General features: G+C 45.9%; 2 protein-coding genes across 3 annotated transcripts in view; one reads left to right on the top strand and one right to left on the bottom strand.

Moving 5' to 3' along the window:
• Positions 1-22,299, top strand: part of rab11fip3 (RAB11 family interacting protein 3 (class II)) — a 193,720-nt gene extending 171,421 nt beyond the window's left edge. The window contains exons 7-15 of the mRNA XM_073060029.1: positions 5,977-6,012; positions 7,455-7,548; positions 9,124-9,227; positions 10,031-10,171; positions 16,465-16,546; positions 17,255-17,392; positions 18,249-18,404; positions 18,488-18,628; positions 19,877-22,299. Of these exons, the coding sequence (XP_072916130.1) occupies positions 5,977-6,012; positions 7,455-7,548; positions 9,124-9,227; positions 10,031-10,171; positions 16,465-16,546; positions 17,255-17,392; positions 18,249-18,404; positions 18,488-18,628; positions 19,877-20,008 (1,024 nt within the window). The 3' untranslated portion in view covers positions 20,009-22,299. The remainder of the gene's footprint in view (positions 1-5,976; positions 6,013-7,454; positions 7,549-9,123; positions 9,228-10,030; positions 10,172-16,464; positions 16,547-17,254; positions 17,393-18,248; positions 18,405-18,487; positions 18,629-19,876) is intronic.
• Positions 22,300-22,703: 404 nt separating this feature from the next.
• The window catches only part of cluap1 (clusterin associated protein 1), a 55,048-nt gene continuing 52,820 nt past the window's right edge, over positions 22,704-24,931 (bottom strand). The window contains exons 12-13 of one of the 2 annotated variants that reach the window (XM_073060028.1): positions 23,522-23,575; positions 22,704-23,102 (exon numbers count right to left, since the gene is read on the bottom strand). In XM_073060028.1, the coding sequence (XP_072916129.1) occupies positions 22,953-23,102; positions 23,522-23,575 (204 nt within the window). In that variant the 3' untranslated portion in view covers positions 22,704-22,952. The remainder of the gene's footprint in view (positions 23,103-23,521; positions 23,576-24,931) is intronic. The other variant, XM_073060027.1, reaches the window with a different exon arrangement.

The following is a 24,931-nucleotide window of genomic DNA, read 5'->3' as shown; positions in this document are numbered from 1 at the left end:
TGATCCCTCTCCACCTCGGTCAGTGTGATCCCTCTCCACCTCGGTCAGTGAGATCCCTCTCCACATCGGTCAGTGTGATCCCACTCCACCTCGGTCGGTCAGTGTGATCCCTCTCCACCTCGGTCAGTGAGATCCCTCTCCACATCGGTCGGTCAGTGTGATCCCTCTCCACCTCGGTCGGTCAGTGTGATCCCTCTCAACCTCGGTCGGTCAGTGTGATCCCTCTCCACATCGGTCAATGTGATCCCTCCATCTCGGTCGGTCAGTGTGATCCCTCTCCACCTCGGTCGGTCAGTGTGATCCCTCTCCACATCGGTCGGTCAGTGTGATCCCTCTCCACATCGGTCAGTGTGATCCCTCTCCACCTCGGTCGGTCAGTGTGATCCCTCTCCACCTCGGTCAGTGTGATCCCTCTCCACCTCGGTCAGTGTGATCCCTCTCCACCTCGGTCAGTGAGATCCCTCTCCACCTCGGTCAGTGTGATCCCTCTCCACATCGGTCAGTGTGATCCCTCTCCACATCGGTCAGTGTGATCCCTCTCCACATCGGTCAGTGTGATCCCTCTCCACATCGGTCAGTGTGATCTCTCTCCACCTCGGTCGGTCAGTGTGATCCCTCTCCACCTCGGTCGGTCAGTGTGATCACTCTCCACCTCGGTCGGTCAGTGTGATCCCTCTCCACATCGGTCAGTGTGATCCCTCTCCACCTCGGTCAGTGTGATCCCTCTCCACCTCAGTCGGTCAGTGTGATCCCTCTCCACCTCGGTCGGTCAGTGTGATCACTCTCCACCTCGGTCAGTGTGATCCCTCTCCACCTCGGTCACTGTGATCCCTCTCCACATCGGTCGGTCAGTGTGATCCCTCTCCACCTCGGTCGGTCAGTGTGATCCCTCTCCACATCGGTCGGTCAGTGTGATCCCTCTCCACCTCGGTCAGTCAGTCAGTGTGATCCCTCTCCACCTCGGTCAGTCAGTGTGATCCCTCTCCACCTCGGTCAGTGTGATCCCTCTCCACCTCGGTCGGTCAGTGTGATCCCTCTCCACCTCGGTCGGTCAGTGTGATCCCTCTCCACCTCGGTCGGTCAGTGTGATCCCTCTCCACCTCGTCGGTCAGTGTGATCCCTTTCCACCTCGGTCAGTGTGATCCTTCTCCACCTCGGTCGGTCAGTGTGATCCCTCTCCACCTCGGTCGGTCAGTGTGATCCCTCTCCACCTCGGTCGGTCAGTGTGATCCCTCTCCACCTCGGTCGGTCAGTGTGATCCCTCTCCACCTCGGTCGGCCAGTGTGATCCCTCTCAACCTCGGTCGGCCAGTGTGATCCCTCTCCACCTCTGTCGGTCAGTGTGATCCCTCTCCACCTCGGTCAGTGTGATTCCTCTCCACCTCGGTCGGTCAGTGAGATCCCTCTCCACCTCGGTCGGTCAGTGAGATCCCTCTCCACCTCGGTCAGTGTGATCCCTCTCCACCTCGGTCGGTCAGTGAGATCCCTCTCCACCTCGGTCGGTCAGTGTGATCCCTCTCCACCTCGATCGGTCAGTGTGATCCCTCTCCACCTCAATCAGTGTGATCCCTCTCCACCTCGGTCAGTGTGATCCCTCTCCACCTCGGTCGGTCAGTGTGATCCCTCTCCACCTCGGTCGGTCAGTGAGATCCCTCTCCACCTCGGTCAGTCAGTGTGATCCCTCTCCATGTCAGTCTTTACCCTTCAGCCTATCTTGAACAGGCACGTGTGCATTACACTGGCCACTCGATAGAGTGGTTGCGATTAGGCAGGATGTGGAGGAGAAGTGAGGGGGATCGAAATGAAGAAAGGGGATGGTGGAGGGGGTATAAATTGTCAGCGTGTGCAAGGAGAGCTGTATTTGGGCTTAGTATATTCAAATAATGAAGCCAATTTGAGTTCTAGTTGAAATTCCAGTTCAGTCATACATGAATACCCATGAATATAGCTGAACAAAACCTCATTACTCCAGCGCCAAGGCACAACACATGATAGCAACAGTCACACAGCACACAGCACATGCAAACTGTGTCCCCTCATGCTAGCCATTTCAGCCCTGGGAACAAGCCTCTGACTATCCACACGATCAATGCCTCTCATCATCTTGTACACCTCTATCAGGTCACCTCTCATCCTCCTTCGCTCCAGGGAGAAAAGGCCAAGTTCACTCAACCTATTCTCATAAGGCATGCTCCCCAATCCAGGCAACATCCTCTGCACTTGCTCTGTAGTGTCCACATACAATAGTGAGGTGACCAGAACTGAACACAGTACTCCAAGTGGGATGAATACTTTTTGAAGGCACTGTGTAAGATATCAGTAAAATACAGTCATTCAAAAAATAGTCCAAGTCCCAGAGTCCAGGAATGTTGCAGTTGATTGTACAACATTATATTTTAACAAGGCTCTGGTTAGCCCTGTAGAAACACTGCGTCTAAGTGTGCTGCCATTTTACTGGAAGTACGGCACGAGGTAGTACAGTGGAGGAACCGTGATGTCTACACCGAACACAACTTTATCTCTTCTGCCTGCATATCCTTGCATTCCTTAAGTCATCTCTTCAATGTCCTCTCTTGTATCTGCTTTCAACAGCAGCACCACTGGCAGCCTACCACTATGTTTTAAAAAAAAAGTACTTGCCCTGCATGAAATTTTTGCCCTTTAGAGATGCAGCACCAAACTGAGTCTTCCGGCCCAACAAGTGACACCACCAATTTACCCCTGGCCTACCTAATCACAGGACACTTTATATTGACCAATTACCCTACTAACTAGTACGTCTTTGGACTGCATGTGGAAAGCCATGCAGCCACAGAGAGAATGTGCAAACTCCTCCCAGACTGTGTTGAAATGAACGCTGGACTCTGACCTCCCGAGCTGTAATAGTGTTGCACTTACCACTATTGGACACCCATGTAGATTCTGACCATATGTACTCTTTCTGTGCCTCTCGGATCTTAAACTCCATCAGGTCTCCCCTCAGCCTCCCTCTCTCCAGAGAAAATGATCCATTTGTTCAACCTCTCCTTATAGCTCACACCCTCCAATCCAGGCAGCATCCAAGTGAACCTCTTCCGTATCCTTTCCAAAGCCTCTAGGTGGTGGCCAGATTATATTGAGATACATTGTTATCAGCATGATGTCATGGTGGAAGGTGCCTTGCATCCCTGAATCTGATCAAATCTGCCCCCTGATGGAATGAATCTGCAGTGCAGTTAACAGGGATATTTGGCCTGTCTCTGCAGTTAATTCTCCCATTCTCTGCAGTCTTAATGCATTTGGGTACTGGTGCTCGAATGATGCTAGCATGACGCTATGACAGCTCCTTGTGTTGGAGTTCATAGTTCAATTCTGGCATCCTGTGTAAGAAATTTTCTACGTTTCTTCCATGATTGCCTAGGTTTCGTTTGGCTGCTAATATTTCCTCCCACAGTCCAAAGGCATACCGGTTAGTTGGTCATTGTAAATTGTCCTGTGATGAGGCTGGGGTTAAATCGGTGGGTTGCTGGGTGGTGTGGCTCGGTGGACTGGAAGGGCCGGTTCCGCACTGTATCTCTGAATAAACTTGGGATCTGAGTGTATATTCTTGAATGTTTAGCACCTGACTTTCACAGATATTTCTGAATTTAAAACCAGCAGTTCAAGGATGTGTATATAGTTCCTGATGCACAGCCAATAAGTCCAGAGGGAATACTGTCCACCTGAACAGGACTACATCAGCTTAATTAATGTATAAGCACTGCATGGGGATTTGAATGCAAGGAAATAGGAGCAAGAGAAGGCCCCCCTCCAGGGATTTGCCACCTCCATGTCCATAGTTTTAAATGCCCAGCACCCTGTCCTGAATCTGAGTATCATAAACTAGTGCCCTTAGCATCTTGTGTTTTAATAAGACTCTTGAAGTCCTGTATTGGTCGTGAATGTTGTGCCCTAGCTGTCATTACACAAGCCTGGGTAGAACAATATGGAGAGCAGTACCCGGCTCCATGCAGCTGATGAACCCAGAGAAACTGCAGAGGCTGATACAGTAAACACAAAACACTCTGCAGATGCTGGGGTCAAAGCAACACGCTGCAGGAACTCAGCAGGTCGGGCAGCATCCGTGGAAACGAACAGTCAACGTTTCGGGCCGAGACCCTTCATCAGGACTGAAGAGGGAGGGGGCAGGGGCCCTATAAAGGTGGGGGGAGGGTAGGAAGGAGAAGGCTGGTAGGTGCCAGGTGAAAAACCAGTAAGGGGAAAGATCGAGGGGTGATGGAGGGGAAGCAGGGAGGGGATAGGCAGGAAAGGTGAAGAGGAATGTAAGCGGAAAGCACTATGGGTAGAGGAGGAAGGCGGAACCATGAGGGTGGTGATAGGCAGCTGGAGGAGGAGGCAGAATGAAACTGGGATGGGGGAGGGAATTACCGGAAATTGAAGAATTCAATGTTCATGCCAATACAGGCTGATACAGTTTGGCATTAGCGGCATTACAGAAGTTGCCATTCAGCATTGAACTCAACATAGGACTGCCTTGGGGATTCCATCTGCAGATTTTTCCTCAGGGTTTACTCCTGAAGCCTTCCCCATGAGTGGATATGGCCGCAAGGCAGTGAAGGTTTGAGCTCAGGGTTTGCCTTCGCCAAGAAGAGCTGCCAATCATAACTGATGAGCCCCATCTGCATTAAGCAATTGGCTTTAAGGCACCAATAACCAGCCTTTGCCCCCTTCACCTGTCAGTAGAAATGGTTCTGCCAGGCTTACTAGTGAAGGCACATGTGAAAGCCAGGAACTGTTTGAGGCTATTTGAGACACATGCCATTGGGAGCATTTAATAGGTAGTGGGAGCTTATCCCTACTATCCCCCTCCCAACCCCCCCATACTATGACAACCTTAAGGAATCTTCAATAAGATTCCCCCTCAGTTTTCTCTATAAGGAATGAATTGTGCATTTGGTAACTGGATTTGGGAGTAATTCTAAAGGTTAACCGTGGATAGTGCTGTGGGTGCAGAAGTAAAGGGAAACTGCTCCAACCATACAGTAACCAACGACATAATCAATAAGTCTCTCGTTTATCAGTTGAGGATTTCCTGATTCCAGGTTTTCCAGCAGATGGAGGCAGGGTCGAGGGAGGCCATGTGGTGTCTGAATCTGTTTAGCAGGCTGGGTGGTGGCTGAGAAACAGGCTAACATTGCAGAGATTAAAGATTAGCTTTATTTGTCACATGTATATTGAAACATACAGTGATACGTGAGCAACACTGTCTGAAGATGTGCCAGTGGCAGCCCAGAAATGTTGTTGTGCTTCCGGCACCAGCATAACGTGCCAGTATGTGGGAGGAAACTGGAGCACTCAGAGGAAACCCACACAGTCATGGGGAGAACGTACAAACTCCTGACAGACAGCGGTTGGAATTGAACCCCATTACAGTAACAGCTATGCTGGCAAAGTAACAGTGTCCTCGGGGCATGTGTAGTTAAACTGCAGCACTTCTCAGGGTAACACCCCATAAATGCACAGTTGTGTGCCAGGCTGGGAGAGGCAAATGTCCATTGGGAAAACTGTCATGAACTACCCTCAACCAAACCCTTGATGAGGTGAGACCACAGTTTGAACATTTCTCTGATTTTCTGAAATTGCTGTGTGTTTACTGTTTTGAGAATTTCATTTAGTCATGGGTAATGGCCATGGTTAAGATGTCATTTGGGCTAGTTATCATGTACTTAAACTGTAGCATTGAAAAGGGAGGCCCTTGAATGTTAACCGTGATTTAGAACAGTGGCCCTAGTGCATGACAACACATTGTGTGAAAGTGTCTCCTTTAAACAATGAACCGATGCATGAAAAATGAACTTTCAGTGCTGTCCCAAGCTCTCTGCTTTTCCGTTTGTGAAGTTAATTAAATGCACGAACTGAGTGAGATTTCCAGTTTCCTGCTTCCTCTGCTCCCATCCCGTTTTCCTGATTCTACATCCTGTTTTTTTCCTGTTTGCAGTCCCATCATGAGACTCGGGAACAAGAAGGTGGCTCGGTAAGTGCAGAGTGCGGTCAGAGTCTGGCAGCTTATTGCCAAGGTGTCAGTACAGGTTTGTGACCGTGTTTTAGCAGAGGTGTGCGTGGTGCTCAGATGGAGAGAGACTTAGAGTAGCTGCAGTTGTGATTTCTATGAGCAACACACAAACAAAATACTGCAGAACTCAGCAGGGCAGGCAACATCTATGGAAGGGCAGCATTGAAAAGTCGATGTTTCAGGCCTGGAAAGGAAGGGGACAGAAACTCGAATCAGGAAGTGGGAAGAGGAGGAGTACAAGCTGGCAGGTGATATGTGAGCTGGGTTGGGGGGGTGGTGGTGAGTAGAAGTGTTGGACTGTTTGCCTTCATTGATCAGGAACTGAGTATAAAAGTTGGGATGTTAGGTTCTGGATGAATAAAACTTCTTATAAGCCACGTTTGGAGTGTTATCTGCAGTTCTGGTCACCCCACTAAAGGAGGATTGTGAAGGTTTTGGAGAGAGGGCAGAAAAGGTTCACCAGGAATGCCTAGAATGCCATGCATTAGCCAGAAAGAGAGGTTTGACAAACTGGATTGTTTTCTTTGCAGCATCAGAAGTTGAAAGGTGACTTGATTAAATTTATAAAGTTGAAAGGGAGAAGGTGCAGGTCTTTTCCCAGGGTAGAAATGTCAAAAACTAGAGGGCAACACACACAAAATGCTGGAGAAACTCAGCAGGTCAGGCAGCATCTGTGGAGAGGAGTAAACAGTCAATGTTTCTGGCCGAGACCCTTCTTCAGGATTGGAAATGAAGGGGGAGGATGGCAGAATAAGGTAATGGGGGGAGGGGAAAGAGGACTTGCTGGAAGGTGAGAGGTGAAGCTAAATGGCTGGGGGGAGGGGAGATGAAATAAGAAGCTGGGAGAAGATAGGTGGAAAAAGGTAAAGGACTAAAGAAGAAGGAATCTGATAGGTGGAGAGTGGATCATGGGAGAAAGGGGCAGGTGAGGAGCACAGCTTTAAGATGAGTGGGGAAAAGTTTAAGGAAGGTTTATCAGACATGGTTTTTACACAGTGGTAGGTTTCTGGGAACAGGTGGAAACAGATGAAGATGTGTGAGGCATTGAGACAGACAGATGAACAGGCAGGCAATAGAGGATAAAGATCTTGTGTAGTCAGTGCAGACATGATGGGTCGAAGGGCCTGTGTTTTTTGGGCGAGGAGTTTGGGATGCAGGAATCTTTTCACCTTGCAGCTGTTTAACATGAGCTGCTTTACTTAATGTCAGTGTCATGGGAGTAACTCTTGTTGAGTTGCAGTAGAAGTTGTTCCGGATTATTTCCAGTCAGATGATGGTGCGCCTGGCACCACTGGCCTGGGCCTGTACCCTCTCCATCTACCACACAAAGAGTGCTTGCACCATGCTCCCAGCTGTGGGAGCTGCCTTTGCCAGCAGACACTGAGAACATTCTCTTGTTGTAGGCACATCGAACAGAGTGGTGCAGCGGATAGCGATGACATGGAGGAGCTTCCCGGGTGCTCACTGGCACACTTGCCCTCTGATCTGACTGAGCAGGTGAGGCTACAACCCTTTCTCAATATCTTTTTGTTATTTGTACAATTTATCTTCTTTTGCACTTTGGTTGTCTGACAGTCTTTGTTTATGTAGAGTTTTTCATAAATTCCACTGTATTTCTTTATTTTCCTGTGAATGCCTGCAAGAAAATGAATCTCAAAGTAGTGTTTGGTGATCTGTACGTGCTTTGACTTCGAATTTAGCACAGCTCTAACTTTGTTTGAATGGACCCGGTGTGTTGTACTGTACTCTCTAGTCTATTTAGACATACAGTGCAGTAACAAGCCCTTTCACCCCTGTGGACCAATTAACCTACTAACCCGTGCATCCTTGGAATGTGGGAAAAAACCGGAGCACCCGGAGAAAACCCAGCCAGTCACAGGGAGAACACTGGAACTGTGGAACAGCCTTAAACAACTGTGTAATACCTTCACGCTAACAGCTAAGTTACCACGGTACCTGGGCTATTTGATCTGGGTCTTGAGCACAGCTTTAATAAATCTCCTGCTTGACAATTGGTGAGAGGCTCGATTCTTCCCCTCATCAGACAGTCGCTGTCCTGTGGTTCAGTGCTGCCCAGTGGTATTGGTGTCACTGGTCAGCAGTGTTCAAGATCTGGGAGGCCACCTCATGCTGGGGCTTTCATCGTTGGAGCGAGGGGCAGAGACCTGCTGTGTACGATCCTTCACCCGTCCCCTGCCCCCGCCCCTCTCTCAGAGACTGGCCAATCTCATTGTCCATTTCCCCTTCACCCTGTCCCCTGCCCCGCCCCTCTCTCAGACTGGCCAGTCCCATTGTCCATTTCCCCTTCACCCTGTCCCCTGCCCCGCCTCTCTCTCAGAGACTGGCCAATCCCATTGTCTATTTCCCCTTCACCCTGTTCCCCTGCCCCGCCCCTCTCTCAGAGACTGGCCAATCCCATTGTCCATTTCCCCTTCACCCTGCCCCCGCCCCTCTCTCAGAGACTGGCCAATCCCATTGTCCATTTCTCCTTCACCCCGCCCCTCTCTCAGAGACTGGCCAATCTCATTGTCCATTTCCCCTTCACCCTGTCCCCTGCCCCGCCCCTCTCTCAGAGACTGACCAATCCCATTGTCCATTTCCCCTTCACCCTGTCCCCTGCCCCGCCCCTCTCTCAGAGACTGGCCAATCTCATTGTCCATTTCCCCTTCACCCTGTCCCCTGCCCCGCCCCTCTCTCAGAGACTGGCCAATCTCATTGTCCATTTCCCCTTCCCCTGCCCCCGCCCCTCTCTCAGAGACTGGCCAATCATATTGTCCATTTCCCCTTCACCCTGCCCCCGCCCCTCTCTCGGAGACTGGCCAATCCCATTGTCCATTTCTCCTTCACCCCGCCCCTCTCTCAGAGACTGGCCAATCCCATTGTCAATTTCTCCTTCACCCCGCCCCTCTCTCAGAGACTGGCCAATCCCATTGTCCATTTCCCCTTCACCCTGTCCCCTGCCCCGCCACTCTCTCAGAGACTGGCCAATCTCATTGTCCATTTCCCCTTCACCCCGCCACTCTCTCAGAGACTGGCCAATCTCAGTGTCCATTTCTCCTGTTTGCTGGGCAGGTGATGTTCCTGGAGAAGCGAGTTACTGAACTGGAGCAGGAGAACACATCGAACGGGGAGATCCACAGTCGCCTTAAACAGGAGAACCTGCAGCTAGTGCACAGGTAGGAACCAGTGGTGGGATTTCCGTCTCCCTGTGTCAGTTAGATTTCCAGTCTGATCCTCAATCCCACAACACTCCGATGCAATGTTTAAATTGTATTTACACTTAACAGTGTAACTGGAGGGATTTCTGTCACTCTGCTCCAGGGAATAAAGTCCTAACCTATTCAACTTACCCCCATAACTCAGGTCCTCAATTCCTAGCAACATTCTTGTCATTTAAATTTTATTGATTTTTTTTCTGTTTGAGAATGCAAGTTGCTTCACAAGTATTATTCTTGTTATATTGCTGTATTTAATAGTTAAAAGATATGGTGACTAGTTAAACAAGGGGATGAATTAAAGGGAATAAATTCTTCTTCATCCCCCCACCCCCCAGTACAGTTCTGACACGTCTGTAGAATAGCTTGTTGAAATTCATTGCTAAAAATAACATCCAGGTGAGCTGAGTGAGGGCAGAGGCTCATACCTGGAGTGGGGGAAAGGCTCTTTTAATTTTTTTTATCTTAAGAGATACTCTTCTAGGCCAACGAACTACCCCACCCAGTAACCTCCCTATTTAACCCTAGCTGAATCGAGGGACGATTTACAGTGACCAATGAACCTAACTGATATGTTTTTGGACTGTGCGGGAAAACCAGAGGAAAGTCACGTGTTCACGGGAAGAATGCACAAACTTTGTTATGGGGGACACTGGAATTGAACGCCGAATGCTGTTGCCCCAGCAGTAATGGTGTCATGCCAACTGCTACCCATTGTCTGGCTCTCTCTAAGCAGGTACTTGTCTCTGACTCTCTCCAAACAGAGCAAACGCACTGGAAGAACAGCTGAAAGAGCAGGAGGCCAAGTCCGAGCAGATGTTACTGGAGGAAGTAAAGAAGCAGAAAGACATTCTGAGCAAAGTGGAGCGAGAGCAGGTCATCGAGATGGAGAATCTGCACACCAGGTAGCCATGTGTCTGCTGTAGACCTCTCTCTCCATCCAGGCTGAGACAGGACAGGTCTAACTCAGCAGTGAACTAGAACATGCAGGTAGACCAGTACAGCACTGGTTAAACCATTCAGCCCACAATGTCCAGTAGCACTTGCATCCGATAGTACTCACTTGAACCAGAAGGGATTACTTTACTCACTCCAACACTGATCTGAATACAACCTGTGGACTCACCTTCAAGGACTTGTCATGTCTCATGTTCTCGGTATTTATTGTTTATTTATTGCTGTTTGTTGTCTTTTGTACTGTGATGTGGCATGGGAGATGGCAACCGGATGATAGAGCTGAAGATGAGCCAGCAGGTTTACCAGCAGATGGATGTAACATGAATGTAAGGAAGGACAAGCCAATGATTGGGTACAAATTCAGACAGAGCAAAGAGTTAAATTGTACCATAGAGGCAAAATTCAAAAGGGTGAAAAATGCAGGACTGAAGGTGCTGTGCTTAAAATTGTGCAGCGTTCAGAATAAGGTAGACAAACTTGTGGGTATGACATTGTGGGCATTACTAAGTCGTGGCTGAAGGAATTCCATAGCTGGGAGCTTAACATCAAAGGAAATATTTTGTATCAAAAGGACAAACAAGAAGGGGTAGGTGGTGGTGTGGGTCTGTTGGTAAGAGATGGGTCTTTAGAAAGAGGTGACATAGGGTCAAAGAATGTTGAATCTTTGTGGGTGGAGCTAAGGAACTGAAAGGGTGAAATAACTGTTATGGGAATCATATTTTGGTCTCCAAATAGTAGCCAAGATGTGGGGTTGAGATTACAAAGGTTGCTGGAAAAGGCATGTAATAAGGGTAATATCACAATTGTAATAGGGAGCTTCAATATGCAAGGGGATTGGGAAAATCAAGTTGGTGTCTGATCGCAAGAGGGGGAATTTGTTGAACGCCTATGAGATGTTTTTTAAGAGAAACTTGTGCTCGAGCCTACTTTGGGGAAAGTTATCTTAGATTGGGTGTTGTGTAATAACCCGGATTTTATTAGTCAGCTTAATGTAAAGAAATTCTTATGGGGCAATGATCTGCATATGATTAAATTCACACTGCAATTTGAGAGGTAAGAGACTAACTCGCATGTATCTGTATCACAATGGAATAAAGGGAATTACAGAGGCATGAGAGAGGAGCTTGCCCAGGTGGTTTGGAGGAGGATACTGGTGGGGATGACGGCAGAGCAGAGATGGCTGAAGTTTCTGGGAATAGTTCACAAGGTGCAGAATAGATACGGTTCACAGAGGAAGAAGTTCTCAAATGTCATGGGTAGGCAACCATGCCTAACAGAAGAAGTTAAGGACTGCGTTAAAGTCAAGGAAAGGGCATATAAGGTAGCAAAAGTGAGTGAGTTGGGAAGCTTTTAAAATCCAGCTAAAGGCAACTAAAAAGCTCTAAGAAGGGAAAAGATGAAATACAAGGGCAAACTAGTCAATAATATAAAGCAGGATACTAAAAGTTTTTTCAGTTATATAAAGAGTAAAAGGGAGGTGAGAGTTAATATTGGACCACTGGAAAATGATGTTGGTGATGTGGTATTGGGGGGACAAAGAAATGACAATCTTTACTGTGGAAGACACTAGCAGTTTGCCAGAGGTCCATGAGTATCAGGGAGCAGGAGTGAGTGCTATTGCTATTACAAAGGAAAAAGTGCTAGGCAAACTCAAAGGTTGTAAGGTGGATAAGTCACCTGGACCAGGTGAACTACATCCCAGAGTCCTGAGAGAAGTTGCTGAAGAGATAACGGGTGCATTGGTCATGATCTTTCAAGAATTCTTGATTCTGGCATGGTCCCGGAGGAACTGGAAGATTGCAAATGTCACTTTACTCTTAAAGAAGGGAGGAAGACAAAAGATATAAAGTTATTGGCTAGTTAGCCTGACCTCAGTGATTTGGAAAGTGTTGGAGTCCATTATTAAGGACAAGGTTTTGGGGTACTTGGAGACTAATGATAAAGTAAGTCAAAGTCAGCATAGTTTCTGTAAAGTGAAATCTTGCCTGACAAATCTCTTAGAATTCTTCAAAGTGTTAACAAGCAGGGTGGACAAAGAGAGGCAGTGGATGTTATTTACTTGGATTTTCAGTAGGCATTTGATAAGGTGCTACACATGAGACTGCTTAACAGGATAATATCCTGTGGCGTTAACAGGGAAGATACTGGAATGGATAGAGGAATGGCTGACAGGCAGGAGGCAATGAGGGAATAAATGAGGCTTTGCAGATGATACGAAGATAAGTGGAGGGCTTGGTAGTGCTGAGGAAGCAATACAATTGCAGCAGGACTTGGACAAATTGGAAGAATGGGCAAAAAAGTGGCAGTGTTGGGAAATGTATGATAATGCATTTTGGTAAAAGGAACAATAGTGTGGACTATTTAAATAGGGAGACAGTTCAAACATCAGAGGTGCAGAGGGACTGAGGAGTCCTCGTGCACGACTCCAAGAATGTTAATTTACAGGTTGAGTCTGTGGAAAATGCATTATTGGCATTTATTTCAAGGGGAATAAAAGAATATAAAAGCAAGTAGATAGCACTGAGTCTTTATAAGACTCTAGTCAGGCCACATTTGGAGTATTGTCAACACTTTTGGACCCCATATCTCAGAAAGGATGTGTTATCATTGGAGAGAGGCCAGAGGTTGTTCATGAGGATGATTCCGGGAATGAAAAGGTTAACATATGAGGAGCATTTGGCAGCTTTGGGCCTGTACTCAATGGAATTTAGAAGAAAGCATGGGGACCTCATTGAAACCTACTGAATGTTGAAAGGAATAGATAAGGTAGATGGGGAGAGGATATTTCCTCTGGTGGGGGTATCCAGAACTAGAGGGCACAGCCTCAAAATTGAGGGGTGACCCTTTAGAACAGAGGTAAGGAGGAATTTTTTTTAGCCAAAGAGTGGTGAATCTGTGGAATGCTTTGCCACAGACTACGGTGGAGGCCAAGTCTGTGGGTATAGTTAAAGCAAAAGTTGATAGTTTCCTGATTGGTCAGACCATCAAAGGATATGGTGAGAAGGCAGGTTTTGGGGTTGAGTGGAATCTGGGAACAGTAATGTTGAAATGACTGGACTCGAAGGGCTGAATAGCCTAATTCTGCTCTATGTCGTATGGTCTTATGTTACATAGAATATAGAACGTTACAGCACAGTACAGGCCCTTCAGCTGTGCCAACCTTTTAACCACCGGCATGTGACGTGAAATTTGTTAATTTAGCATCAGTTCAATGAAATACATAATATAGAAAAAAAAACAAAAACAAAATAATAATAATAAATAAATTACAGTAGTATATTGAATAGATTAAAAATTGTGCTAAAACAGAAATAATATATATTTTAAGAAGTGAGGTAGTGTCCAAAGATTCAATGTCCATTTAGGAATTGGATAGCAGAGGGAAAGAAGCTGTTCCTGAATTGCTTGGGCTTCTGTACGTCCTACCTGATGGTAACAGTGAGAAAAGGGCATGCCCTGAGTGCTGGAGGTCCTTAATAATGGACACTGTCTTTCTGAGATACTACTCCTTGAAGATGTCTTGGATACTTTGCAGGCTAGTGCCCAAGATGGAGCAGACTAAATTTACAACCCTCTGCAGCTTCTTTTGGACCTGTGCAGTAGCCCCTCCATACCAGACTAGATCCTACTCCAAGATCAATCCAATCTTTCCCTCCCACACAGCCCTCCATTCCTCATTCATCCATATGCTTATCTAAGTTTCTTAAATGTCCCTAATGTATCTGCCTCTATCACCACCCCTGTGTTCCACCCACCACTCTCTGTGTGTTTATATTTTTAAAAAAACTACCTCGACCTCCCCTCCTTTACTTTCCTCCAATCACCTTAAAATTATGCCTCCTTGTATTAGCTATTTCAGCCTTGGGGAAAAAGTCTCCTGCTGGCCACTCAATCTGTGCCTCTTATCTTGTACACCTCTATCAAGTCAGTTAATTCCTGGGAAGAAGGGATTTTCCTATCATGGAAGGCTAAAAAAAATGTTGGGTGCATATCCAGAAGAATGAGGGGTGATTTGAATTTAAATGATGTAAAATCTTTAGGGAGCATTACAGGGTAAATGCAGTTGGCCCTCCTTATCCGCGAATTCCGCATGCACGGATTCAGCGGATTGTGAAAACCCGGAAGTTTCTCTTCCAGCACTTGTTGTTCAAGCATGTACAGACTTCTTTTTTCTTGTCATTATTCCCTAAACAATGCAGTATAACAACTATTTTACATAGCATTTACATTGTATTAGGTATTATAAGTAATCTAGAGATGATTTAAAGTATATGGGAGGATGTGTGTGGGTTATTGTGGATCGGGATAGAAAAATATCGGAAGTTCTCTTACTAAGTAAGTCGGAACAGGCACATCCGGTATTATTTAGCGTCAGTTAGTCAAACGTTTGTCTTAGTATATAGTATATATTTTACCTTTCTATGCATATAAAATGCTTAAGAACGTATGTTTCAGCTCCGGGCTCGGGAACAGAAGTTCCTGAGTTCGATCCAGTGACAGACCGCTCCCGAGAGTGCTCTCCACTGTGCTGGGTTGATGTGGAGGATCAAAAACCCAAAACTCAATAATTAAACCACTGTGTTGCTTAGTAATAATTGTAGCTTTCATCGGGACAGGGCCTTTCTCATTTTATCCTTTAAAATTGTTCTGATCGTTGATGGACGTAGCCTAACGTTTTTCCAATGACCGATGGCGTTTCACCTCTTTCTGATCGCTTTATTATTTCCACTTTATTTTCAATTGTGATCGTGATTATTTTCGTGATCAGAAACACTGCGGATTCAAATCTCTGCCACCAGGTCCTAATGTCCACCGCACTGAGACAGGTTAAATAAGGTCTAGGGTTCCACTGGGTACTAAGGTCCACCGCATTGAGACAGGTTGAATAAGGGACTTGAGCATCCGCAAATTTTGGTATGTGCGAGGGGTCCTGGAACCAATCCCTCGCTGATAAGGAGGGCTGACTGTGATGAGGTTTGGGAGCATTTTGAATGAGATGACATGGTTACAAGGTGAGGGGACAATCATTTAAATCAGAGATCAGAGGCTGGATCATAAACACAAGAGATTCTGTCAATGCTGGAAATCCAGACCAACATACACAAAATGCTGGAGGAACTCAGCAGGTCAGGCAGCATCTATGGAGAGGAATAAACTTAATGTTTGTGGCTAAGACCCTTCATCAGGACCGGAAGGGAATGGGAAGATCCCAGAAAAAGGAAGAGGGGGATGGGGGGACAAGATAGAAGGGAGACAACTGAAGCCAGGTGGGTGGGGTTGGAGGATGCTGGGAGGTGATTGGTGGAAAAGGTAAAGGTCTGGAGAAGAAGGAATTTGATAGGAGAGGAGATTGGACGATGGGAGAAAGGGAGGGAGGAGGGGCACCAGAGGGAGGTGATGGGTAGGTGAGGAGAAGAGGTAAGAGGCCAGAGTGGGGAATAGAAGAGGAGGAAAGGGTGAATGGGAAAAGTTCCAGACCCCACTTGGAGTACTGTGCTCAGTTCTGGTCGCCTCACTACAGGAAGGATGTGGAAGCCATAGAAGGGATGCAGAGAAGATTTACAAGGATGTTGCCTAGATTGGGGAGCATGCCTTTTGAGAATAGATTGAGTGAACTCGGCCTTTTCTCCCTGAAGCAACGGAGGATGAGTGGTGATCTGATAGAGGTGTATAAGATGATGAGAGGCGTTGATCGTGTGGATAGTCAGAGGCTTTTTCCCAGGGCTGAAATGGTTGCCACAAGAGGACACAGGTTTAAGGTGCTGGGGAGTAGGTACAGAGGAGATGTCAAGGGTAAGTTTTTTTGCACAGAGAGTGGTGAGTGTGTGGAATGGGCTGCCGGCAACAGTGGTGGAGGCAGATTCAATAGGGTCTTGTGAGAGACTTTTGGATAGGTACATGGAGCTTAGAAAAATAGGGGGCCATTGTTAAGCCTAGTAATTTCTAAGGTAGGTACATGTTTAGCACAGCTTTGTGGGCTGAAGGGCCTGTATTGTGCTGTAGGTTTTCTATGTTTCTGTGTTAAGGACTTTACAATCTATGTTCTCAGTATTAATTTTTTTATTTGTATTTTGTCTTTTGCACATTGGTTGTTTTTCAGTCTTTGCTTATGTAGGGTTTTTCATAAATTCTGTTGTATTTCTTTATTTGTCCTGCAAGAAAATGAATCTCGGTATAGTATAGTGTAACCTATACGTACTTTGATAATAAATTTACTTTGAACTTTGCGTGTGCTTGGCAGGTTACAGCAGCTTGACGAGGAGAACAGTGAGCTGCGAGCATGTATTCCATGCCTCCGTGCAAACATTGAGAGGCTGGAGGAGGTATGTCCACATTTCCTTTGATTTGTTCTATACCATTTTACTTAATACAGGGAGAGTAATTCATATTTGTTAGTGGTACAGTTTTTAACTAGATTAAACCCATTTGTACTGATATTTGTCACTGATATACTCAATCTGCACCCCATAGGATGTCAGAGATTGCAGTGTTGGTGTCCATGACCCTCTCCAACTGCCCATGAACTACCAGCCTACCTGGTCCATTTCTGGAGGCTTTTAAACATCACCTGTGTTTACTGTCGGCCTAGTCACAGCGGCCTACAGATTCCTCCCCTTCCCTGAAACCTTGTAAATTGCCTTCAGAAAGTCAGTAGCATTGCCGTTATTATTAATACCCATTTTCAATCCAGATTTATTCATTTAACTGAATTTAAATTCAACACTTCAGTTCATTGTAGTCCTGCCTTCCACATTACTCATTCAGTAATCTAACTGCTGTTTTAATTTGAACCAGTCTGTACCACTCAGTTCACTGAGTCACTGTCAGTGACAGGTCTGGCTTTGTGAGGGTGGTCCCACGGGTGTCTGTGCTGTGGTGGAGATAGGGGTTTACCCAGTGGTGGGTTTGTACTTGAGGAAGATGGGCCCTTTCCTCCCTCGGGAGGAGCTGCAGGTAGTGTGTGGCAATGGTGAAGGGGTCTTCACTCCCAGAATTTCCTGTGGTACTGAGTACCGTCCTTGCTGTTCCAGGAGAAGAAGAAGCTCTTAGACGAGACGGATGATCTGACGCAGAAGTTAAAGGATGAGCAGGAGAACAACCAGAAGCTGTCAGACAAACTCCTGCACAAGAAATACCAGTTCCAGAAAGAAAAGGAAACCACGCAGGAGGTGAGATGTTTTACACCTTCCCATTCTCCCAGTCTTCACCCAATGGAGCAAACATCTCTATCTGTTTAAACCTAGAACATTACAGCACAGTACAGGCCCTTTGGCCATGATGTTGTGCTGACCTTTTTATCTACTGTACCATCATTCAAACCCTTCTCTCCCACATAGCCCACCATTTTTCTTTCATCCATGTGCCTCTCTGTATTTCTTCAATGCCCCTGATGTGTCTACCACTGACAGGGTGTTCAATACACCCACCATTCTGTGTTAAAAAAACACTTACCTCTGACATTCCCCTTGCATTTCTCATATTAGCAACTTCCACCCTGGAAAAAGGTGTTGGCTATTCACTCTATCTATGCCTCTTAAAATCTCGTACACCTCTATCAACTCACTTCTCATCTCCATTTGTTCCAAAGAGAAAAACCCAGCCTCATTCAACCTTTCCTTATAAGACATGTTCTCTAGTCCAGGCAGCATCCTGGTAAATCTCCTCTGCACCCTCTCTAATCCAGGCAGCATCCTGGTAAATCTCCTCTGCACCCTCGCTAAAGCTTCAACATCCTTCCTATAATGAGGTGACTACAACTGAACACAATATTCTAATCAGACCTTTATTGAGCTGCAACATTACCTCACAGCTCTTGAACTCAATCCTCTGACTAGTAAAAGCCAACACACCATACACCTTAACCGCCTTATCCACTGTGAAAGAGGCACTGTGTGAGCAGTGAATCATCTGAAATACAAGCCTGGGTTTGTCTCTGAAAGAGTGCTTCACTGTCCAGACTCCCAAACTGACCCTCTGTCCCTCCATGCCCTGGCCTGGTTCTGACGGACTCTTTCCCCACTCCAGCTCATTGAAGATCTGCGCAAACAGCTGGAACAGCTCCAACTCTTCAAGCTGGAAGCAGAGAGGGTGCGTGGTCGCTCAAGCAGCATGGGGCTACAAGAGTACAACTGCCGAAACCGAGAGACTGAGCTGGAGCACGAGATCAAACACCTCAAACAGGTACTGGTCACTCTGCTTCTTACCCCTCCTTGGGGCTCTCTGGTACACAGCAGTATTAACCCACTCCCTCTCACTCCGTCTAGGATAACCGGAATCTGAAGGAACAGAATGATGAGTTGAATGGCCAGATCATTAACCTAAGTATCCAGGGAGCAAAGAGCCTTTATACAGCCTCCATCACAGAGTCACTGGCTGCAGAAATCAGCTCCGTTTCTAGGGATGAGGTAAGTTGATTTCTGCTGCCATCTTAAAAATCACCTGCTGTTTTAGCAAATTAAAAATGCAACCGTTTCTAGGCACAGCATTAATTCTTTGCCTGTGATTCAATGGTATTGCTGAAATCTGACTTGGGGATTGACAGAGCTGCCTAACAGACTCTGGCCCTTTGGACCAGCTTGTCCTCACCAAACCTCATGCCAAAATGCCAGGCACACTTGCCCCACTCGTCCTCACCAATCATCGTACCAAAGTGCCAGGCACACTTGCCTGCTCCTACCAGTCTTCTCCTTTTCATAAAATCGTAAGACATAGGGGCAGAACTATCAACTGTACTCTCTTGCATGGAAGCAGCCTGTCCACTGAGTTCCTCACCATTTTGCATGTGTTCCCTCCAGCATCTGCAGATTTTCTCTCCTTGGGATAGTGGACAAAGTGACTTATTCTATCTGGAGGTCTGTGGTGTTCTGCAAGGATCTGTAGTGAGACCTCTGCTGTTTGTGATGTATATAAATGTCCTGGATGAAAATGTAGTTGGGTGGGTTAGTAAGCTTGCAGATGATATGAAGATTTGTAATGTTGTGGGTAATGTAGATGACTGGTGAAGAATACAAGAAGATATAGATCAGCTACAGATATGGGTAGAGAAAAGTCTCTGGCTATTCACTCTATCTATGCCTCTTATCATCTTGTACACCTCTATCAAGTCACTTCTCATCTTCATTAGTTCCAGAAAAAAATCCTAGCTCGTTCAACCTATCTCATAAGACATGTTCTCTAGTCCAGGCAGCATCCTGGTAAATCTCCTCTGCACCCTCGCTAAAGCTTCCACATCCTTCCTATAATGAGGTGATCAGAACTGGACACAATATTCCAATCAGACCTTTATTGAGCTGCAACATTACCTCATGGCTCTTGAACTCAGTCCTCTGATGTGTGTGTGATCAGTGAATCATTTGAAACACAAGGCAGATGGAGTTTAACCCAGTCAGATGTGAAGTGTTGCACTTTAAGTCAAGTACAAAGAGACAGTGTTAAACTCAAGAGCCTTAACAGTATTGATGAGCAGAGGGATCTCGGAGTCCAGGTTGATAGGGTAGTTAAGGAGGCATATGGCATGCCTTTTAAATGTTGTAATTGTATCTGCCTCTGGCACAGGTGGGAAAAACTGAGTCTGTGTATATATCTGGTGTGTATCACCCAGATGTCACACTTAAATGTTTTGGAGCACTCAGTGTCATTTCTTTTCATTGCAGCTTATGGATGCTATTCAGAAACAGGAAGAAATAAACTACAGGCTGCAGGACTACATCGACCGAATTGTTGTGGCAATTATGGAGACAAACCCTGCTATCTTGGAGATCAAACAAGCTGAGGCACACTCGTAGCCTCTCAGGACCAGTGTATAAAACAGTAGCTCTTCTGTCACTTGTGTGTAAACCGTGAGGCAATTTGGCTGCAGAATTCTTTGTCCTATCTTTTGAATCACGGACCTGTGTAAATCCCACACAAGCTTCTCCACGTCTTCCTGTCCAAGTGCCAAGCTACAAGAGGCAGTTGGTCATTCCTGGCAGTTTTCTCTTCACCGGTCACAACTGTACCTGTGTGAGGATCGTAGAATGGGCCGCAGGTCTACCCAGAACTGGACAACCCAGGAAATGGCCAGTAACAATACATCATGTCATTAAAATTCGTGAACTAAGGCCACACACGATGATGGGGTGGGGAGTGGCAGGAACAGCAAGTTATGGAATGGGAGTGTTGTTCCACTCTTCTCTGTTGTGCATGTAAGCAGTAGGTTATCTAATGGGAACTGGGATTCTTTACAGGGCTGGCTTGGGTTTAGCACAGTGAATCCAGTTTTTTTTTCCTGAAATCCAGCCACCTCACCTTGTTCTGGTCTGGAATCGTGGCTCCATGTATTTAGGGTCCCATTCCCAGATTTTGTTCAGGGTTATGAATCTACTGTTTGTCCATCTAGGGATGTCTTCCTGGCTCAGCTGGCCCGCTGCCTTGCAGTTTTTCATTGTGCAATGTTGTTGCTTTGTATTTGTAGGAAATCCAGTCAGCAGGGACTTGAACTGACTCTGTATTATGGCTTGTCAGGCTGAGTTTGGAACGGCTGTCCCCTATAAGAAATGATTGTATTGCGCACACCCGACTCTGGCACAATAGACTATGTTAAGACTTCAGTGGTCCAGGGAAGTGCTTGATGAGCCTCAGTCCCTGGATCAGTCTGCATGAGTTCAATGATATTCCTTCTGACACCTCACTACATACTGATTGCACTACAATGTGGATATAACACAACTCACTGTAACACACCAGTAACAAACGGCTTTGTACAAAATTTGACAATGACACCACGTGTTTGCACATTTGCTCGCTTAGTTTAGTCCAACCATGGTTGCACTGATATTAATTGTTTAACATGGCTCTGTGGTGATGCTCCTGTAATGCTGGTCTCCTACTCACAGACCCAAGGTCTCTGCAAATAAACACAGGTGCCCAGTGATACTATGATATTTATTTAGTTCTTATCATTTACCTACTCATCCTCAACAGAAAATCATCTGAGCATGTTCTAAGACCCAGTAGATGAAGGTCTGAGATAACTTGCTGGTAAAGATGTTCATGTAAGGGGTGGGAGAGTTGCAGACTGTAATAACATACACACAGAATATGAGAGAACTGCACAGCTCAGTTATGCTGAATGTCTCCCCACCCCTCCCCCGGTAGCATTGTGCTCAGGACCCTTCCTCTCAGCCTGGATTGCCAGTAGGAAAGTTGCTGAGAGATTGGAGCAATGCTTATTCCTTGGCACATCCAGATACCTGGCATGATGCATCTCTGTGGACGAGAGGAATTGCTCTCTCACTGACCAACAACGGCTGCTGGTGGTGGAGTGCCTCCTTTCAGTCCATGTCTCTTCAACCTCGTACAAAGATGTTCTGTTACGTGATGAGGTCCCTGGGTGTTTCAGCTCGGAGTTCTCCCAGTGCCTCGTGTCTCCTGCAAAGAGTCTGACGCAAGGCATTGCTGTCTGCTTGTAAACTTTGCTGCGTTGTCTCTAGTGTAAATCGATGTATATTTTGAATTTTCTATCCTTTACAGTAGAAAGTTATTTTTTATAGAATGAAGGCAGATTTGTACTGGAGTTAAAACCAGTGCATTCAGTGGAATCACATGAGAGCTTCTCAATTTTGTAAAGTCCATAGATTGTGTCTGTATATAGTAGGAAAGTAAGAGGGAAGCAAGTTATATGTTGATTTCTTTGTGGAGAATGCATTAATTTGCACTCATTCCGATAAAGAAAATGATACTGTTAAAATGTACAAAATGTCTTAAATGCAAATAGTCTTATCAATGTACTGTCCCTACAACTGACAACCAATGTGAGATTTAGCTCAAACTGTTTTTAAACAAAATTCTGATAATGGTTTGTGTACCATTTCATCACCAGAGCTAATCTAAGCATCAATACTTGCTCTTTATACAGAACCTGTCTAGCAACCAGGAATAAATATTGCATTGATCATCCATGGTTATTGTGAATGTTCAGAAATACCGGGTTTGCAAATCTGTATAGACGGGCTTTTTGGTGCAGAGATATGGAATGAATGGTGATGTGGCTACTGTAAGCAGCAAGACATTGACTTATTAAAACCTTCAGCAATAATCTCTTTGTTGTTATTTGTTAAACAAACCCTACTACCTGCCTTTTCAACTATCCTGCACTGTCATCTCCGAAGGAAAACCCTGAACACGTTGATGGGAAATAGATTTATTATTTAGAGATTCAGCCCGGAACAGCCAATGTCTGGACGGTGGGGGGGGGGGGGGGACTGGAGCACTTGGGAAAAATTCACCTGTACATAGGTAAAACACAGTCTTCCTTACCAGGATAGAACTCAAAACTATGAAATCTCAAGGTGCAATAGCATGGCACTAACCGCTAGCTACTGCAACACCCATTTGCTTGAAGCTCATGCCCGTGTTTTTGAAGAGCCGTAGTGTGAGTACATAAAGACTTCTATTGTAGATCAGATTGGCTGCAGTGATCAGTATTTCAAGGAAACCAGGTAGTTTGAAATTGCCTTGCTTTAATTATCATTTTTTACAGTATTGAATCTAGGTCAAAAGCAGCAGATAAATGTTTTTGTACTGGAACTGGATGCGCTGTCTGTTTCAGTAACAGCCTGTACCTGCTCCAGTTGTCTTTCCACTGTGTAATAATACAATGAGCTGGAGCTTGGCCAGAAAGTTCATCACAAACATCTTTGTGTAAATCACTAACTTTGTTGTGCATTGGGGCTGTTGCCTGCAGTTGAACTAAAAGTCATTGTCACTCTCCTCGAGTAGCTCTTGCTTGTGTATTCTCATCGGGGGTTGATCTGGCTGAATATCAATACTCTCATCATCATCAACTATTTCATATTCTTCCTCGTCTTCGTCATCATCTTCACTGTTGTCCGATTCATCCTGTGGAAGAGGCCAATTCAGTAAAGCTTTAAACATATCCTGTTAACGATAATGAAAAGATACTAACCTCACTAAGAGGCAAGACAGCTCACTTTACCTGCACAATTTTTAATGGCTGCCAACAGTACCAAACTCCCACACTAACTCTGCCATAATGTGACCACCTTAAATTTCTCACTAGGCCTTCTGTTCATTTTCATGAACAAATTAGGATCTTACACAGTAACCATCCAGGACAGAATACAGATTCAACATGGTATTGTATTAAAGGCTGGTGCAGTTTTTTACCACAGTGCACTGCTGGATATAAGTGGCAGCTGGAAGCAGCAAGCAGGAAATCTTTAATGCAAGAAAGCAACAGTGTATGACGTTAAATGCACAAAGCTACTCTACATCAGGAACAAGGTGTCAGAACCGACCTTGCTGGTGCTGGAAATCTCGGCCTCCTTTGACTGAGCGGATAATGTTTGCAGCTTCATGGCAGCAATAATGAAAATAAAAAAATGTAAACTCAAAGTCAAGGGTCACAAATGGAAGGCAAGGCTGGACTGATTTTCTACATGGTATTTAATACTGACTGGTGTGAAATAATCTCAAAACAGACACAGTAATCAAGCTTGAGTGCTTACATCTTTGTTATGAAACCACAGGAGCAAAATTAGGCCACTCAGCCCGTGAAGTCTGCTCCATCATTCCATCATGGCTGATTTATTAACCCTCTCAACCCCATTCCCCTGCCTTATCCCTGTAACCTTTACCACCCTTTCTAATCAAGAATCTATCAAACATAGAAACCCTACAGCACAATACAGGCCCTTCCGCCCAGAAAGCAAACCGAACATGTCCTTACCCCATGTACCTATTCAGAAGTCTCTTAAAAGACCCTATCGTACCTGCCTCCACCACTGTCGCTGGCAGCCCATTCCACACACTCACTACTCTCTGTTAAAAAAACCTATCCCTGACATTTCCGCTGTACCTACTTCCCAGCACCTTAAAACTGTGCCCTCTTGTGCTAGCCATTTCAGCCCTGGAAAAAAGCCTCTGACTATCCATGACGATCAATGCCTCTCATCATCTTATACACCCACGCACCAGGTGTATATTCCCCTGACTATACTATCCCAAATCACACTACATTCTTGTAAATCTCCTTTCACCCTTCTATAGCTTCCACATCCTTCCTGTAGTGAGGTGACCAGAATTGAGCACAATACTCCAACTGGGGTCTGACCAGGGTCCTATATAGCTGCAACATTACCTCTTGGCTCCTAAATTCAATTCCACGACTGATGAAGGCCAATAGACCATACACCTTAACCACAGAGTCAACCTGTGCAGCTGCTTTGAGCATCCTATGGACTCAGACCCCAAGATCTCTCTGATCCTCCACACTGCCACAAGAGTCTTACTATATTCTGCCATCATATTTGACCTACCAAAATGAACCACCTCACACTTTGAACTCCATCTGCCACTTCTCAGCCCATTTTTGCATCCTATCAATGTCCCGCTGTAACCTCTTGTCATCAGCAAACTTACTAACCCATCCCTCCACTTCCTCATCCAGGTCATTTATAAAAATCACAAAGAGTAAGGGTCCCAGAACAGATCCCTGAGGCACCTCACTGGTGACCGACCTCCATGCAGAATATGACCCGTCTACAACCACTCTTCGCCTTCTGTGGGCAAGCCTGTTCTGGATCCACAAAGCAATGTCCCCTTGGATCCCATGCCTCCTTACTTTCTCAATAAGCCTTACCCCAATGGGGTACCTTATCAAATGCCTTGCTGAAATCCAAAAACACTACATCTACTGCTCTTCCTTC

The sequence above is a fragment of the Hemitrygon akajei genome, chromosome 11, assembly GCF_048418815.1.
Source record: "Hemitrygon akajei chromosome 11, sHemAka1.3, whole genome shotgun sequence".
In the NCBI taxonomy this organism is placed as follows: domain Eukaryota; kingdom Metazoa; phylum Chordata; class Chondrichthyes; order Myliobatiformes; family Dasyatidae; genus Hemitrygon; species Hemitrygon akajei.
This window is presented reverse-complemented; position numbering and strand designations above follow the sequence as displayed.